Below are 16,853 nucleotides of genomic sequence, written 5' to 3' on the forward strand. Positions count from 1 at the left end.
ACTTTAGTAGACGTCAGTCGCCTATGTTTGGGTCTGTTTGAGGGTTTGAGGTGGAATTAACTGAGTTTGAAATTCACAAAGTTATTCCCTCGCTTTCGTTGGTAATGATCGTAGAAAGACTTTGTTGTTTGTCAATGGTTTAATCTTCCATAAGTGACTGAAAAACTCTAAAGTTGAGAGTGTCCTGACCGGGTCTCTTTTATACCAGAACAAATTGTCTTCACTCAGAAGTTCTTGTAAGTGTGATCATGTGAGTCTTTTCGGTAATCCGCTGGGCTTCTTTCTGGATAATATACTAACTGTAAACTAAGAAATCCCTAAGTATCTCAACGAAGCATAGTTAAGAACCGCCTTTAAGAGCAATCACCCACTCTCGAGCTCTCACTTGGAAGAGAAGGTCGTTATCTTAATTCCTTGTATGTAGAGTTCTTTAGTGGGCGTAGCTCCAATTTCAACCTCGTCCCCAGGCTCTTTGCGATATTCAAAATGGCAGACGGTGGCGAAGACTCTGAGACAAGGAATACTATATTAGATCACAGAAAAGGCGTAGAGAGTACAAAAATGAAGTATGTATCCTGTGATAAAATACTCCACCATTCGCGGAGTTTTTTTCAGTGTGTCCAAGGACCTTTGCCACCGTCCGCCATTTTGAATATCGGGAAGACCCTGGGGACCGATGTTGTCCTACTTTCTGCGGGATTTCATAAAGATGCGGGTCGCTGAAGAAAGAGTAACTTGCAAGAAATGTTCAAGAAATGTTCAAGAAATGTCCAAGAAATGTTCGCATCTGCTCTTTCATTTATGGCGAAGGCATTTCAATCTGCTTTAAAATCTTGGCTGCAGTAGAAATGGCCACCGATACAAATGACAGTTGCTCTTGGATCACCGACGTGTCATTAGTCTTAGTGAAATCAACCCCAGGAAATTTGTCCGATGGGGCAACGTGTTGAAACACAATAGGATTTTCCGTTTTCACTTTAGGGTTGATAAATGCCTTTCCGACCTGATTCAGCTGGTTATTGAAAATGCGCAATTTCAATGAATCCACCTTCTCCGTGGCACTTGCGTTGCTGACCGCAGACGCAAACGAATCGCACCATCTCGAGAATTCAACGAGAGATCTGTTTACCGCCGATATTCCCTGTTGAACAGGTGTGGCGTTGATAAGTGTTGTATTGGATGCAATAAGTTTATTGTATGCCTTGTATAGAGAGTTTTTCAAGCGTGTTACGTTCAAAGGGATGATCTGGGAATCAGCTATATCTATTAACATGCCACCCATGAGCAAGGTCATGGCACGGTGAATCTCAAACGTGGGGTCAGCAAATTGTTCCACCCAGTAGAATGTATCCTCCTGGGTGTGATAAGAGGGGTACAGTTGCCAGCCGCTCTTTTTACTATAATTAAAGAAAAAGCTAAAATCCGCTGATGGTATGCCAGCCGTGAAATAAAAAGGGATATAATCACTCGCGTAGTGAAAAGCCTGGACACTGGGTTCGCCCGGGGTGGAAGGTGTTGGTCCTCGCCTCAACATGATATTGAACACGGATTCATTCTTTCCTTTACCAACTGGTACGTTTACTTGTTTCGCCCACTTATAGATAAGATCGATAACAAGCGGATCTGATTGTGCTAGAAGGGTGAAATTTCCTTGGACGGGAACATCAGTGTTCAGGTAGGCGACTCCGCGGTCCTTGAAAATCAAAGAGTTTTCTTCCATCCATTCAATTGAGCCAAATAGACCAAACTCCTCCCCTCCGAAGCTGCACAGCTTTATGGTCCTGCGTGGCCTCCACCCCTGCTTCACCAGACGGCTCAAGACTCGGCTTGTCTCTTTCAAAACGGATATTCCCGTGGACGCATCCGCGGCTCCATAAATCCAAGCATCTCGGTGATTTCCTAAGAAGACGTAACGGTCAGGCTCCTCTCGTCCAGTTATGGTACCAATCACATTGTATATTGATTTTTGTTCAAGCTGGTTGTTGATAGTTATCTTGACTGTCTGGTTCTTGTTCTGATAGTTTTGACCAAACTTGAAAGTGGCATTAAGATCTCTGAACCACTCCGGTGGTATGTCGTCTCCTGAAAAAGCGTTGTGAGGTGAAACAATTGACGTTTTGCCTTAACGGCAAGGGAAAGCTTCACGAAATCTAATCTAATCTAATCTAATCTAAAACACTTTTTTAAATAAAAACTAGCCAATTATAATGTTTTGATCATTGTGAAAGAAATGTGATGCTACGATTTAAGCATGGTGAAAAGATGATAGACTTTTTTTTTCAGTCAGTGATACAAGCATAAACATAACATCTTAACTCATAGGTTCGACTCCTGTTAGGAGAACCCGGATTTTCTTTTTCCGAGTATGCTTGTCTCACTGACTGAAAAAAGAAATGCAGCTATTGTTTTGATTATTCAGTTACGCGCAGCTTTTAAGTGTACTTTACGTACTTATATCCTTTATTGTTTTCTAATGTGGAAGAGGATATGGGAATTGTAATTTAAGGTGGTGATGTCTCAGGATGCAAGTAAGTCACAAGTCCTGATATCATTGCCAATAAAACGTTTACTATAAGTTTACGTTCTGGCACGAACGATGTTATAAACTTAAAAATTAAAATTTAGGTATTGAAAAGATCATACATTCTAAAATTGAACACTTACCCCCTGCTTGCTCCAAGAGATAGCGTGCAGTGCCATATGATATGGGTTGAATGAGTATGGGTGGTAGATTTTTGATATCTTTTACTGATTTGCGGTAGATTCCATCGAGAGAAGGTAAATTCGGCGTTAACGGATCACCGAAACCACTGTGTACACCAGCCAGCAGCACTGCGTCGGAGGAAAGCCACGGCGTGTTAGGGTAAGTTGAATTCTTTCCCAGGCCTTCTCTGGCGAACTTTTTTGGATCAGGGTACATTAGAAATGCTTTTGCTCCTTTCTTGGCGGCTACGAAAGACTAAAAGAGATTACAAAAGAAGAATCCAAAATGGCTTGCAATGATGACACAGGCTTACGAAGTATATCGACCCCGGGTACCCTTGAAGCAGACTGCACTACTCGTTTCTGAAACGCGCGCGCTTCATTGGGAGAAAGACATTGTTGGTCATTATATGGTTGCCGGTAAATAAATATTAAAGGGGAAGTATCATGGTTTTTTTTATATCTTTTGTTAAAAATGATGAAAAAAGACCTTCAATCAGCTGCCAAATAATTCTATTCTGAAGAGAGGAAAGAAATAAACTCAATTCTTGAAAGGAATCGGTTCGTGATCTGTTCTAGTTCTGGAAACAAAAATGTGAGAACTTGAAATACAGTAGCCTAACATTTTTCAAGTTTCAATCCATACCGGCCTACTCTGCCTCTGACCAGAGGCAGTAATCAACAGTTTTATTGCACTGGGATGATAATTTATAATATCAAATTCTCAGCCTCGGATATTGCATTTCTAGCGTTCTGATTGGTTCACTAAATCCCGGTTATCAGCTCATATACCGTAGTTTGACCTTGTATGGAAAACGATTGCCCGAGGTGTCGCTAAGCTAAAACCTTTTTTCGGCGGGACGCGAAAGTTTCTTCGGAAAAATGGAGAAAAATAAAAGAAAAGAAAAGAAATAACAGACAATGACGACAATAAAAGCCACAAAGTTCGAAATGACACTATTTAATGGTACGTATCTCCGAAGTTTCTTTTAAAATCAGAAAAATTACACGATTTTACGATCACATAACAACAACAACAATAACAACAGGTTACCTTCAAAAATTTCAGGATGGCTTGCAAATCCTGGCGGTAAGAGGTTAAAACCGATCGAAGAAATTTCTCAAGAAGAACTTAAGGCCTGCCTTTCCGTTTCTACGCATTTACAAGGACTCCGGTTACAAGAGTTCATCCATGAAATCCGTACGAGCGGCGGCCATAATGTTCGTTTCCGTCGCTCGGCACCACTCAGCAAAACATTTGCACAAATGTGCACAGCTCTAACGCTTCTCGATAAGCTTGAAGTTTAAAAACTTGCAGTGAATGCTTGTCTCAGGTTGTACCTCGTACACTTGGACTCGGCTTGCCTTAAGTGTTTTAAAACGTCTGCGAGGAATTCAGTTCAGCATAAAAAAAGCCGTCCTTGATCCCTTCCTTCGCTCGGCATCACACAGCAAAAAATTTGCTCAAATGTGCTCAACTATTACGCTTCTCGATTAGCTGGCACTTCAGAGGCACTTAAATGCTTGTCTCAGAAAGGTTGTTACTTGTACACTTGAACGTATCTTGAATTTGAGATGTCCGGCTTCGTCCGATCTACTTCGCTTTCGATTTTTCATTCAACTCCGTTCGCAATGAGCAGCGCGTGTCATGTGATCATTAAGTTTCGCGCGCTTTGATCGGAAGTTGTCTCAACAAGTCAACGTCCGGTCGTTTTAATTTAAAAGAAATTTTTACTTAAAATTAAATTCTTAAAACTTCAACATCAATATCCAAACGGGGAGAATTTAATAAAACAATTATTCCATTTGCGCTTGTTGGATATGAGATTGGTTATAGCCAACCCGGCGCTTCGCGCCTTGTTGGCTATTTACCATATCACTATGATCCAACGCGCGCTCATGGAATAATTGTTAAATAAACTTGAAAGTTATTTCTTTGTTTCTGCTGGCAGACAAGCATTTTTGGGTTTGAAATGACAGCAAATTTGCGTGATACTTCCCCTTTAAGAAAACTAGAAGCGTAATTCTAAACAAAACTGTAGCAATTTTTGTTAGGATTTCTTCAATTGAAACGTATCCTTCAATGAAAAAGTCCTTTTTTATATAAAAAAAAATTGTCTACACCCCACACGCGCACAGTTAGGAGCCATAAAATAAATGTAGTGACTACATGATCTTTAAGTTCCTTCTCCAAAAATTCATTAATAATTCATAAGCCCATTGACTAATCAAATGGTTGATAAAACATCACGTGTAGTGGTTTTCAAAAACCCGATAAAACCTCCTCCTTATTTGTATGCAGCGTTTAATGCTTTTCTCGTATGCTAATTTCCAACGTTCACAAAAGCATCATTATGAACTTTCTTGACACACGCTTTTCTAGGAATGTTTTTGAAGCCGTTCAAAACACTCACAGCACGTGATTTATCGGGTCCGAAAACCACTCAGCTGCGCCTCGTGGTTTTAAATCCCGATAAAACACTGCTGTTCGTATTTTAAACATTACATAAAGCATTACCTAGCTTAAGTTGAAAGCACCTACCGCATTAAAGAAACCGAAATAATGCCTTGAAATAACGATGCTTCCATTTACAGAAATGTTACGTTTCTCCAACTCCTCAAAGTCGCTGGCCTGTCCTCTGTTGATGTAAACAAGTTTCCCTTCAGCTGTGCCGTTCATTGAGTAAGCAGTATAGGGGGTGAATAGGGACGTATTCTTGCTTCCAGGGCCAGGCGACACCTGTGTGGTTTAAGTTCAAAATGTCAGTTAATTTTTTCCATCCACGACTATTTTATAGTCTCAAACGTCATCGGAATACTGTGATCTCGCACGATCGACAAGAACAGCTCCAGAAAGTGGGTGAGGAATTTGTAAGGTTATTACGTTCATACAATAAGCAAACTTAGATAAAAATAAATGCTCCTAAAAAGGAATTGTGGAGCTCCGCTTTTAGGCTTGGCTAAATATATATATATACTAGAACTGATATGGCTTATCCCTTGGGAGAAGGGATGGCGCAGTGGTGGGAGCACTCGCCTTCCCGCCAATGTGGTTCGGGTTTCATTCCCGGACTCGCATCATATGTGGGTTGAGTTTGTTGTTGGTTCTCGTCCTTGCTCCGAGAGGTTTTTCTCCGGGTACTCCGGTTTTTTCCTCTCCTCAAAAACCAAAATTTCTAAATTCCAATTCGATCTGGAAAGTGTCTTCAATAAGTACTCTGCGCTAAATGCATTGACACTTAAATTTATTTATTTATTTATTTATTTATTTATTTATTTTTAGTATCACCCGTTTCTTTTGATTGAGCATCTTATAGAGAAAGGGTAAGTTAAACGTAACCTTTCTCGATCAAGCACCTTCCATCAGTCAAGTTTAAGTGGCCTAAGCCGGTATGGTAAGTGGACATAAAAGCGAGAGTTTTCTGTTACAATTCTCTGCGTTCAGAAGGATTTTCCTGAGTACTATATATTGGATCACTCGGCTCGAGGCGGTGTACTTAGGACGGGGAACACAAAGGAACTTGTGGAACGACTCCATGCAACTCGGCCCTGGCGTGCAGTGAACGAAAACTGAAACTACATAACAAGAAGCATATGTTTCCAAACCTGAGCGGCCCAAGTAATTCACGAGTTGGTTTATTTTAGAACGGAGATTTCATATCAAAAAAAAAAAAAATTAAAACAGGCAATCAATGGTAGAGCGAGTATCGATAGAATCGATTACATTTTATCGATTGAACCCATCTTCATCCTCAATAGCTCTGTGGCGCATGGAGAAAAACAATAAAATTATTTAATCGCCTCAAAAAACTTTCACTTTTAAGAACCCGCCCAAGTGATTATTCTCATTTAGGGAGGATTACCCTTCTCGGTTTTCAACTTCAAACAACATAGAGAGGAGTGAAAACACTGTAATCGGCACGCTTGTCATAGGAACGTCCGGCCTATCCTCTTACACGGATTATCAGTTAATTTCCTCGATTAACCCTGTTATTAAGCACGAGCTGTTTTTGTGAATATTTGTGCATCTCTGAACCCTTTTTAACGTGAAGATTGTTTTTGGGAACTCCAAACCGGGAAGGTAATTATAATGCGTATGTCAGTCGGACGCAAACATTTAGTACTCCTTCTCCTATAAAATTCAATGGCTAGTTTCTCTAAATTTCATATGATTTTGGAAAAGAACTTAACTAGTAGGCGGATTTGTCTGCTTCTGTTAAAAGCGTAGCAGAATATTAAATTTCGTGGTGAATTCCAATGTTGCCGACAATTTGGGATTAAGGTAAATCTTTTACCATTTTAAACCCGCTTAAGAAATAGCTCGAAAGTAGTAATTTTTCAACTTAACCATGCGAACACTCTATGCGTGAGTGCTAAGATTTAAGTATAAAATGTACAGAAAATAGCTGGCAATTCAGCACAAGGAAAATTGCTATCCATTCTTTTTCTTCTGTTGCTAGAGCTTGTCTTGAACTGGCGCGCAGGAAACCGTAACTGGGGACTGCCACGCGGTGTGGCTTCCGCTGTCCTGATTTTTCTCTGCTGGAGCTGTTCCCTGACGCAAGTAACCCATCTCTTTCTGGGTTTGCCAACTGGGACTATTGAACTACTTGCGAACTGTCCAAAAGTGTCCATCGCACTCGAAAACTCAATCACTGTTAGGCTCCATAAAAACTTTAGCGTCTCCTTATAGCTGACCTAATGCCCAACCCGCTTCCCCCTTCTCCCGGCTGATTCCCAGGTATTAGGATAATTCGGAAAACAAACCGGCAAATGCCCCACGGCGGGGACAAAGGAACTGTTCAAAAGCTCCACGGTAATTCTTCGTCTCTGAGCTTACCTTCATTCTAGTACAAGTTAATTCAGGAAAAGATAAAGATGCCCCTACAAGTGTTATTTGCCGATTAGAGAGCAAGGACGACGGAGACGACAACGACAACGCCGCAAAACAATAGGTTTAATGAGGGAAAACAGTCGGCGTTTTACATTTTGGTACATTTCTTTGCCGTCCTCTGCAAAACAACAACGTGAAATGACCAAATTCAAGGTTTTGTGGAGAACGTGAACACACGACGGTGAACTTTCCATCCTCTTTCTTAACTTGAACGCCACTCCTACCAATTTGGTCCTCCTTAGACGTGGTCATCACAAATTGATGTTTTTTTACCAATGAACTTTATCATTGAAAAAAGTGCTTTGAGGTGAAATCACGAGGATGTGAAATGCCCCAGGTTAGACAAGGACGGACAATGTGAAAAAATGCCCCGCAAATGCCCAGGGGAGGGAGGGGGCACCGCTGGAATTGATTCAAGAGGCATAGGCAGCACTGACTGAATCAAAACACACCAAACAGTAACAATCTCGTATTGAACTGACAGTCAGTCTAGTCGTTGAAAGTTAGAAAACTTTTAGGCTTAATCCACATATGAACCTTTTAGACTCCATTTTTGCTTTTAGTTCTAAAATAACGCGTCTTGCGGACAAAGAATAGATATGATATTCAAGCTTGACTTGGATATGAAAACTATTCATAGCAAAGAACGAGAATATTAATTTTTTTGGTTTGGCAGTCTGGGGTTAAGCATAAGTCAAACCGTAAAAAAGAGGCATTCTTTCAACACACGTTTGTCGAGCAACTTGCAAGCGAAGCAAATAATCCTTGTTTAGCCGCTTTCCGTTCAGTGACCCTAAATGTTGTTTAATATCCTAAATGTTGTTTAATCTTGTTTAATATATTATAATCTGAAGACTCCTACGAAGACTTAGAATCGATAATCTCAAAAGTTAGAAAATACTCTTAGTAGCTATCACCCTTATCTCGCCTGATTCACTTTGCCTGATTTATTCACCTTTCACAACATAATGCGTTGCCAACTTGAATTAATTACATAGTTGTTTATGTAGACTTAATCTGTTCATGTTTTCGTATCTACCTACCTATTTACTTATCTGTAGTTTTTACTGTGTGTACTTTCCTCTTCTTTTACTGATTATTCTGGCCCGCCTCGATTAGCACTGCTATCTGCGGAGCCAGGGGTTTAAGGCTTTATTGGCAAATAACAAAATATTGTTGTTGTTGTTGTTGTAAATGTCAGAAAGGTTTGTTTCACAAATAAAGGTAAATTTTCGTCATAATTTTTTTTTAACAAAAGCCAGTACTGGTTACAGAAGAGAATATATAAACGCACCGTTAATGAAAGGTTATCGCCATTCACTCCAATAAAAAAAACGATTGCCTTTTTATTAAATAATACATACACTCGGTTTCCAACTATTAACTAGCTCGTTCTGGAGTTTCTCGCAGCTTACGGCAACAGAAGTGCTGTTTTCAAGTTGAGGGGTTACTTAATAATGCCGTGTTGGCCAAGGAAAACTATTATCCCAATGGGCAGAAGTTTTTGTGATATGTGATCGATCCGATTGCAGTATTTTCCTTCCGATCTTTGGAATTTTAGCTAAAAATAACCCGTGTTAGCTGAAGAAGATGATAATCCATGTGAGCAATTCTTATGATTAGCGAACCAAATACCACACTATCTTGATTCCTATCTTTGATTTTTACGATTCAAATCTACGAGGAATAATCCGCCCAGGTTAACAGCACGTAACTGACAACTTCTTAACGAGGAAAAACTTGCTTACCGAGGTGGCCAAATAATTTGATCGTATTAATTTTCCATACGTCACGCCGAGCGAGTTGATGCTCAAGGTGGACTCCATGTCGATAACAGTAGTCGATGGCATCGGCGGCAACCACTTCGATAGCAAGTTGTTCGGGTTGTTTCAATTTTCTCGCTTGAAATCTCCGTTGGTAAATTACCCGAATCGTTTTCTGTGGCTTCCCTAGATATAACTGCGACTGTGATTGGCTGGTTAGTGATAACGTGGCCTTCATTAGATTTATATGTACCCCGCGCGGCATATGATCGAGCAATTGTTGCCCCGCGGGATACAATAGCATGTGAATTTTCATGGAGGAGCTTTTTTGAGGGAACTTTTTTTGGGGGGGGGGGGGGGGGTGGGGAGAGAGATTTTTGAAAGTGCACGTTCAACTGTTAGGCTAGTTCCGTTTGGCATTCCATTGTAGAACACGCGGTTTAGAGCTTAATGAAATAAACATTGAGTTGAGGTTTGTGGTTTGCCCGTATAACATGTCTTGACCCTCGCGAAGTAGTTAGTTAGTCCCCTCGAGTCTTGAGGTTTGGCCCGACTTTGGCTCGGGTAACATCGAAACCATCGGAGAAAATAAAACAAACTCAGTTCCCTCAGAAACAGATTTAAGTATCTATTGTAAATTATTATTCAACACATTTTAACACTGCCCAATTATAGTCATGGTGCACTGAATATTCGTCGTCCGTAGTCAACAGATATCCTGCGATATACTAAATTTCGTGTGTCGGGGAGAAAAATGACAAAATAAAGATCCTCTCCAGCTTTTCTGCAATAAAACTGTGCTTTGTTGTTAATGTGTTGAATAATTAAACAATATATATATATCCCCTGATTTTAGTTAACTCGACCTACGCTCTCGTCGGCTTAGTCTCAGGCGATATTCCACGCGATTTTGCAGGGTAATTGTTAAATAGCTGGAGTTCCGTTGGACCTAACGTGCGCTCTGAATGGTTGTTTTTTGGTCATGAGGTGGAGGCTAAAATCAAACGGTGCCCGCGCGGGCAACAACCGAAGATAGTAGATTATCAACGAATTCAATCCGGTTTAATGATTTCTAGAAGACTAAGGACCGAAATATGAAAACTGCAACCTGGACATTTTTACGAGCAAATGCGGTTTTTTAGGCTTTGAAATTTAAGTTTATGCAAGGGTAGTGTTGGTGGTGGGGGCGGGGAGGGGGGGCAGGAGTAATTGACAACTTGCCCTATTACTGAGTGTTGGGCCGTATTATTCAAGATTGAGGATAACATTTATTTTGGTTTAAGTCTTTAGTTATTCCTCTTTAACTTACCAAGATATCGATGTTGCAGGCTCCATTTCTTACAATAAGTCATCGAAGTATGAGCCTGATGAGTTGATATATCTACGTTTGAAAATAGTATTGTCTTGTAGAATTACGGACATTCCCGCTCAATTGCTCAAACTTGATTATAGCGCCCTCGTATCCATTTGAGCTTAATTTCCTTAGGATTTTGACTTGATTGCAGGGAACTGGATCAAGCCCTGGAAGCTGAACTCTCTCTTATTCAGACAACCTTATACCTTATAACTCCTGTGCTTCATGTTGCATGTAATCGAATTGATATCGGTATGTTACTGACACAGTGTCTTAGTAATAAAGTTGAATTGCTCAATAGAAATTATCGACAACCGATTCGTTTAAAACTTCGTAGGAATCGAACGCGAGAATGTGTCCTTAGGAAGGAACCAGACAGAACCGTGGTAGACAAAACGAAGTTGTATTTTGAATATTCAACACAAATAGCAAGAACTGCAACGTACCGACGAACAGAGTTCCACAAGAATCATACTTTGGAAGACTGAAGCAAACTAATGGTTCAGTTTCTTGTCCGTTGTCCTAGTAATCCTTGATTGAACATTTGTCTTCAAATTGTTTACTACATTATAATAATCATACATGTATGTACACCTTTTTTAACATCCCGGTAATGAATAAACTTTGAGGCAATATTTTATGTACACATGTAAGCTCATTTTTGACAGTAATAAAATTTGTTGTTGTTATTACATTATTGTTCACTTTGTTTAACTTCCTGTTTTTTGTGCTTTTGGAGCTGTGCTTAGTTTTATTTCCAAATGTCATTAATTATACAACTAAATTGGATGAAATTATTCTACAAAGCAAATGGAACATATGTAATAATCAAATGTGTCGGGTTTATTTTTTTTAATTTTCCAAAAATTATAGCAAGTTTGCTACGATTTCTATCCGGATCTTTTGGAAACATCCGGCCGGTTTATCTGTTAGGTCTTCGCTTTTGTAAATATATTCTTTTTTTATTTGGATAAATAATATCTTTTGTTAGCATTATTATCACAAAAACGTTGCTATTTATTTCTGTAGGCTTGTTTAGGTTAGGCACATTAGATTCTACTTTCTATAGACTTAGCATTAACACGGCTCTCTGAAAGATTTTTTGTAATGTTTTCAAATAAAAATTATGATGACGATGTACGAATTACAAACGATGGAAGTAAAGAAAGAAATTGCCATTCTGATGGAACAAAATTGTTTTGGACCATTATTTAACTGTCTGTGTACTTTATATCCTTTGTTTCCATCCGCTTTTCTGATTCACTTTTCGTCCTGTTTCAAGATAATCAAAAAACTTGCTCCTCAGTGGCCCCTACTATGACTTATAACACTATAAATAAACCAAAATGCTGTCCCTTTGAAGATCCGAATCCCTTGGTGCCTACTTTTGCTACTGCGCATACGTTCTGCGCATCTCGCGATGGTCCAAGAAAGTCGGGTTTCTTAACTGCGGTAACTGCTAAAACAGATATTTTTTCGCGATTTATAACTACGCGGAAAAACCAGATCTTGGCAAGGGATACTGGAATCCGAAATGGAACTTAGGGGTAGCCACGCATTTTTCAGAGATAACTAAGCTTCAGTTTGGGGGAAAAAAATCTATACACTCTTGTATTTTTGGAGCTTTAGAATAGGCGTTTATCACGGTTTTCGACGCCATTTTGACGAGTAGGCAAACAGGCTTGAAATAGCAGTGTTTGTATGGAAATCCGATGTCAAGTAATTTTCATAAAACATCGCTTGTGAAAAATTCATGAATTGGAAACTTTTGGCACTAGGAAAAGGATTTTAAGAAAAAAATTGGAAGGATGTAGCTGTGCCAGAAAGCGTACAGTCGTGTTTTGAACTTTCCATACATTTCCCTGTATTTTTTACCCGCGAACTATTGTTAGTAGCAGTTCACGGCTGGTTCGCTTTACAGACAAATGTACCAAAATTAAAATGTTTACCCAAAAATGTTTGTCTAGGAACAAAAACGAAAAATAATTGTCCAGTTTTGTTATAAATTATCACCCTAGCGCAATAAAACTGTCGATTAATGACCCTGGACAGAGACAGAGTATGTCGGAATGGATGGAAACTTGAAAAATGTTAGGCTGTTTTTCAAGTTCTCTCATTTTTTTCTCCAAAATGCACTAGAACAGAGTACGAGTTGTTCCTGTCAAGAATTGAGTTGATTTCTCCCCTCTCGTTGTTCTAGAATTATTTTGTAGCAAAGTGAAGGTCTTATTTCACCATTTTTTTTTTTTAACAAAAGAGATCAAAAACCCCATGAGACTTCCCCTTTTAGACGAAAATAGAAGCAAAGCTGATTAGGTCTCACCTCCAACTGTTCTGTGATGTTTTTCACTATCGTTCCATTGCTGGCCACCAATGATATAACGTTTGGTTTGTCTTCCCTCGGATACGACATCAACACTTTGTAGGTGGGCATCTCAACTTCGTCGAAGCCGTAGTCCCGCCATTTCTGTGCCAAGAAATCCGCCAATTCCTTTGACCTCTGCAAGCCAGCGAGGTGAATCCTCTTGGAAAACAGTCTGTGTGCCAAAAGATATATTTAGCCATAAATCTCCTGTCTGAACTGAATTTGTTGGTTTTGTTTATTTTTAAAAGGGGTTCCGTCCCGTACAAAAAAATAATTCGCCTCAGGATGTGTTTCGCGGAGGGTGGGCGTGTAGAATCGATATGCGAGAGATTAGAGACAAACAGATGGGGGAGACTCGCCCATTGTGCTGTTTATAATTATCTTCTCATTTTTCTCGCCCACATATTTACTATCCGAATGGCTGAAAAAAAACGGGGATTAGCTTATTAAAAGGGTACAAATGTCCTGAAACTGTTGTTGATATTGTCAGTAAGCACGAAAAAGCAAACATTACCAAACTGAATAGACAGACAGATAGACTGGTTTTATTGAAGTTACTTTGCAGTAAAAACACACAATATGGCTTGGAGACTGCATTTCATGATGATGTAATGTGTTCAGTGTCTCAGCCGGGAACTTATTCTTGACCACCCAACGAGAAAATTCAAGCAAAACAATCATGTTTTTTTGCTCCTAGTTTGCTTGAGGGCATTGTGAAGAGCTATTTCTGCCAGCCAACACAGTCTGATCAGAAAATCTTTTATTAGGAAACGAAATCTAATCCCCCAGGCCGCTGTGGCTTTTTCGAAAATCCTAGTTGACCTTCTTTTTTGGTATGATATGTTTATCTCGCTAAAACAACTGAAAAGCATTAAATTTTCAGTCCTTAATGTATAAAAGACTGGATTAACATAATATATGTTTACTCTAGTTGTTCTTCACAATCAAATCCGGAATACTTGAGGCGACTAATGTCTTCCGTACGCGGATTAATATTCACCAAAATTGCGTTGAGTGTCCGTACGTTATTCCATGGTTTTTTAGACCTTGTAGGCGAGAGCCTTTTACTTCTTTTACCTGTTGTTTTTCAACTCGGTGCTTAACTCTAAAACATCCGTACGTACTAAGTATGTATCTGTAAAATAATCGGATGAGGCCTTTACATTTTTGCCACTGAGGCATTCGCGTGGGTAGTCATGAACTTCAGACAAAGGATCACTTTGCTTCAGATTTCTGTCTACTCGATACCAGTATGACTTCCATTCTCAATACAAAATTAAGCATCTACACCGCATGCATTTACAGTGAACCCGTCTGTTGTGGTGGTGCGGGTTTTATTCTTAATGAAGTAGTTCTGAACTAAAGGAGACACTGTGAAATAAACAGTCACACCTGATTCTAAGGTATCGCAGAGCTCTGAAAATTTCGATCCGGTAGAGAAACGAGCTCCAACCGCTATGTACATATGTCTCCTAAACTACCGATATTATATTTTGGATCAGCATCATGTAAGCAAATACAGAGCAACAAAAGAAAACCGCCATGAACTGTTACCCGCTTTAAAATCAAACGGGAATAATCTTAAGAGCCCAATTTTTTCTTGGGTTTCGAGTTGTCGAGAATCTTAATAACAACGCATGAAAACATGCATCGAAAAAGACGTAGAACGTACTTAGAATATGTCAGAAGTTATAGTGCATGTTTCTTCCTTCTTTTCACCGAATATGTATATATATATATATATATATGTATATATGTATTTCTACTGCACTGCACTGTACTGCACCGGAAAAAATGGATCAAAATAAACAGTGTCTGTCATGTGCAGATATGGAAATCTTTTTGTTCCAACATTTGACTGAATTAATTTCACCGCTCTTAAAAGCAAATGACAGTTTCTTGGTAACTTAACGAGCGTTTTCGAGGACTTGTGACGTCAACCAGACGATAATTCTCGAAGGCATCAGGCTGGGAAGCTATTTTCGTAGATTAATAATGTGTCTCTCATTATTTGTCTGCAAAATTTGGCCCTTTTTTGAAGATGAACTGAGAATTTTTTTTCCATTACAAATTGAGCCATAAATGATTGTTTTCTACACCAATCTCTGAAACTCGGATGTTGATTGGAAAGAGGAAAAATAAAGAAAATAATATTTGCATTTCGGCAGCATAAAAGTAAGCAGAATGGAGACTATTTAACGAGTTGACAATGAAAAAGGCAAAATCTCTCGAAATGTTTAAATGTCCGTTTATTTAAAATTTACAATACTGCATATATTAAACTTTTGCTTTTGATATAGAATTCTACCACCTGCTTTTGTTCATGAATACATACAAGACAAGGTTTAGTTCGTTTGGTTTTCCCTTCAGAAAGTAAACTGTTTTGGTGTCTTTGGTGTCAGTAAATTCAGTTAGTGTTTCATCAATATTCAAACGTGATGTCGACACAACAAAAAATTGATAATCTCTTCAATTTCTAACTAAGAAAAGCTTTCACGCGGATTTTTGAGGCAATCTTTGCTTCGTTTACACTTTATCCTGGGTAATCTGTGCTCTGAATTACAGTCAAGTCATATTCTACCAGGACAAATGAACGATTTAAACGTTCACCAAAATCAAGCATTTGCTGCTGTTAGCCGACAAAACTGAGCTACTTAGCATACTATGTCGATCGCCTTAGCTACAGATGTTAAGCCAAATATATTCAAATGTAACTACTTACCTTAAATTTTTCCTTAGCTCCTCCTTGCTCACTTCTTTCTCAAATTGCCTAAAAACTTCGCTGACTTCGGATTTGTTAGGTTGCGTAACATTTACTTGATTTTCTTTGGAGTCCACGCAGTTGCTCGCACTGTTCGCACTGTTCCCCTTTACAAAGAACCCGAGCAGAAAGCCAGCGGCTGCAACCACAATCACAAATAAAACAACGAATACGATTTGTCGCTTGCCAAGACGAGATCTTTTGAATAGATTGTCGTCGGAAGACACCGACGAGGCAAGTCGCAATTTTGAGCTTGTCAACTCCATCTTGCGGAAATAGCGTGCAATACGGCCTGGTATTGCACGGGAAGGCTTAGAATGGCAGTCGCGCAATGCAGAATTCGATCTCAAGTACCAATTCGCTAAAACCGAACACAAGAGATGTCAATTTCCCTAAGGAGTGGACGTCAGATGAAGGCAAACATAAATAAAATGGTAATCTTCAAGAACTTAGCAAGTTTGACAAGACAGCTCTTACTTCAAATGAAAATATCCATCCCTCAGGCATTAATTAAATCCCCATTCGGTATTTGTCGCATTATTAAAAGGGTCACATATAAACCCCTTACGAAAAAAACCGATTATTCTAGACCTTGTGAAAAATAAATAACTAAAAAGACGCGTTTTAAGTGAATTAAGAGCTCATGAATTTGCTACAACGAAGATCTGTTTAACGCCCAAGTAGTAATTTTGCAGGTTAAAAGTCAACAAGTATTCAACGAACTAATGGAGGCAAGGAAAACGTAACGTGTGTTGATAAATGTAACTATATAGCCGAGGTATTTTCATTGCCAACCACTTTAGTTTAAACCACTTCTGGTTGGCACACGAATAATGGGCTTTAAATCTCAAGACTATTGTTTGCAACTGCACCAAAACAAAAGCAAAATCGCAAACAGATAAAATGGAGTGATAAGCTGACGAAGGACAAGAAAGCCAAAATTGAAGTTGATTGAAATCCTTTCTTCTTTCTCAGTATGTGGAAATGAAAAATGCATTTTATTAAATTGTGAT

The 16,853-nt window shown here is 39.1% G+C and overlaps 1 protein-coding gene across 1 annotated transcript; it reads right to left on the reverse strand.

Annotated features, from left to right (window-relative positions):
• Positions 1 to 769: 769 nt before the first annotated feature.
• Positions 770 to 16,600, reverse strand: LOC146460186 (putative N-acetylated-alpha-linked acidic dipeptidase). Its single transcript, XM_085088364.1, has 5 exons — positions 15,802 to 16,600; positions 13,038 to 13,251; positions 5,246 to 5,443; positions 2,665 to 2,959; positions 770 to 2,082 (listed from the first exon to the last, which is right to left on the reverse strand). Exons 1-5 carry the CDS (start codon positions 16,104 to 16,106, stop codon positions 800 to 802), a joined length of 2,295 nt encoding a protein of 764 aa, XP_084944490.1. The 5' UTR covers positions 16,107 to 16,600; the 3' UTR covers positions 770 to 799.
• Between the last annotated feature and the right edge of the window lie 253 nt (positions 16,601 to 16,853).

Source organism: Pavona decussata, unplaced genomic scaffold (assembly GCF_977016875.1).
Source record: "Pavona decussata unplaced genomic scaffold, jaPavDecu1.1 SCAFFOLD_214, whole genome shotgun sequence".
Classification (NCBI taxonomy): domain Eukaryota; kingdom Metazoa; phylum Cnidaria; class Anthozoa; order Scleractinia; family Agariciidae; genus Pavona; species Pavona decussata.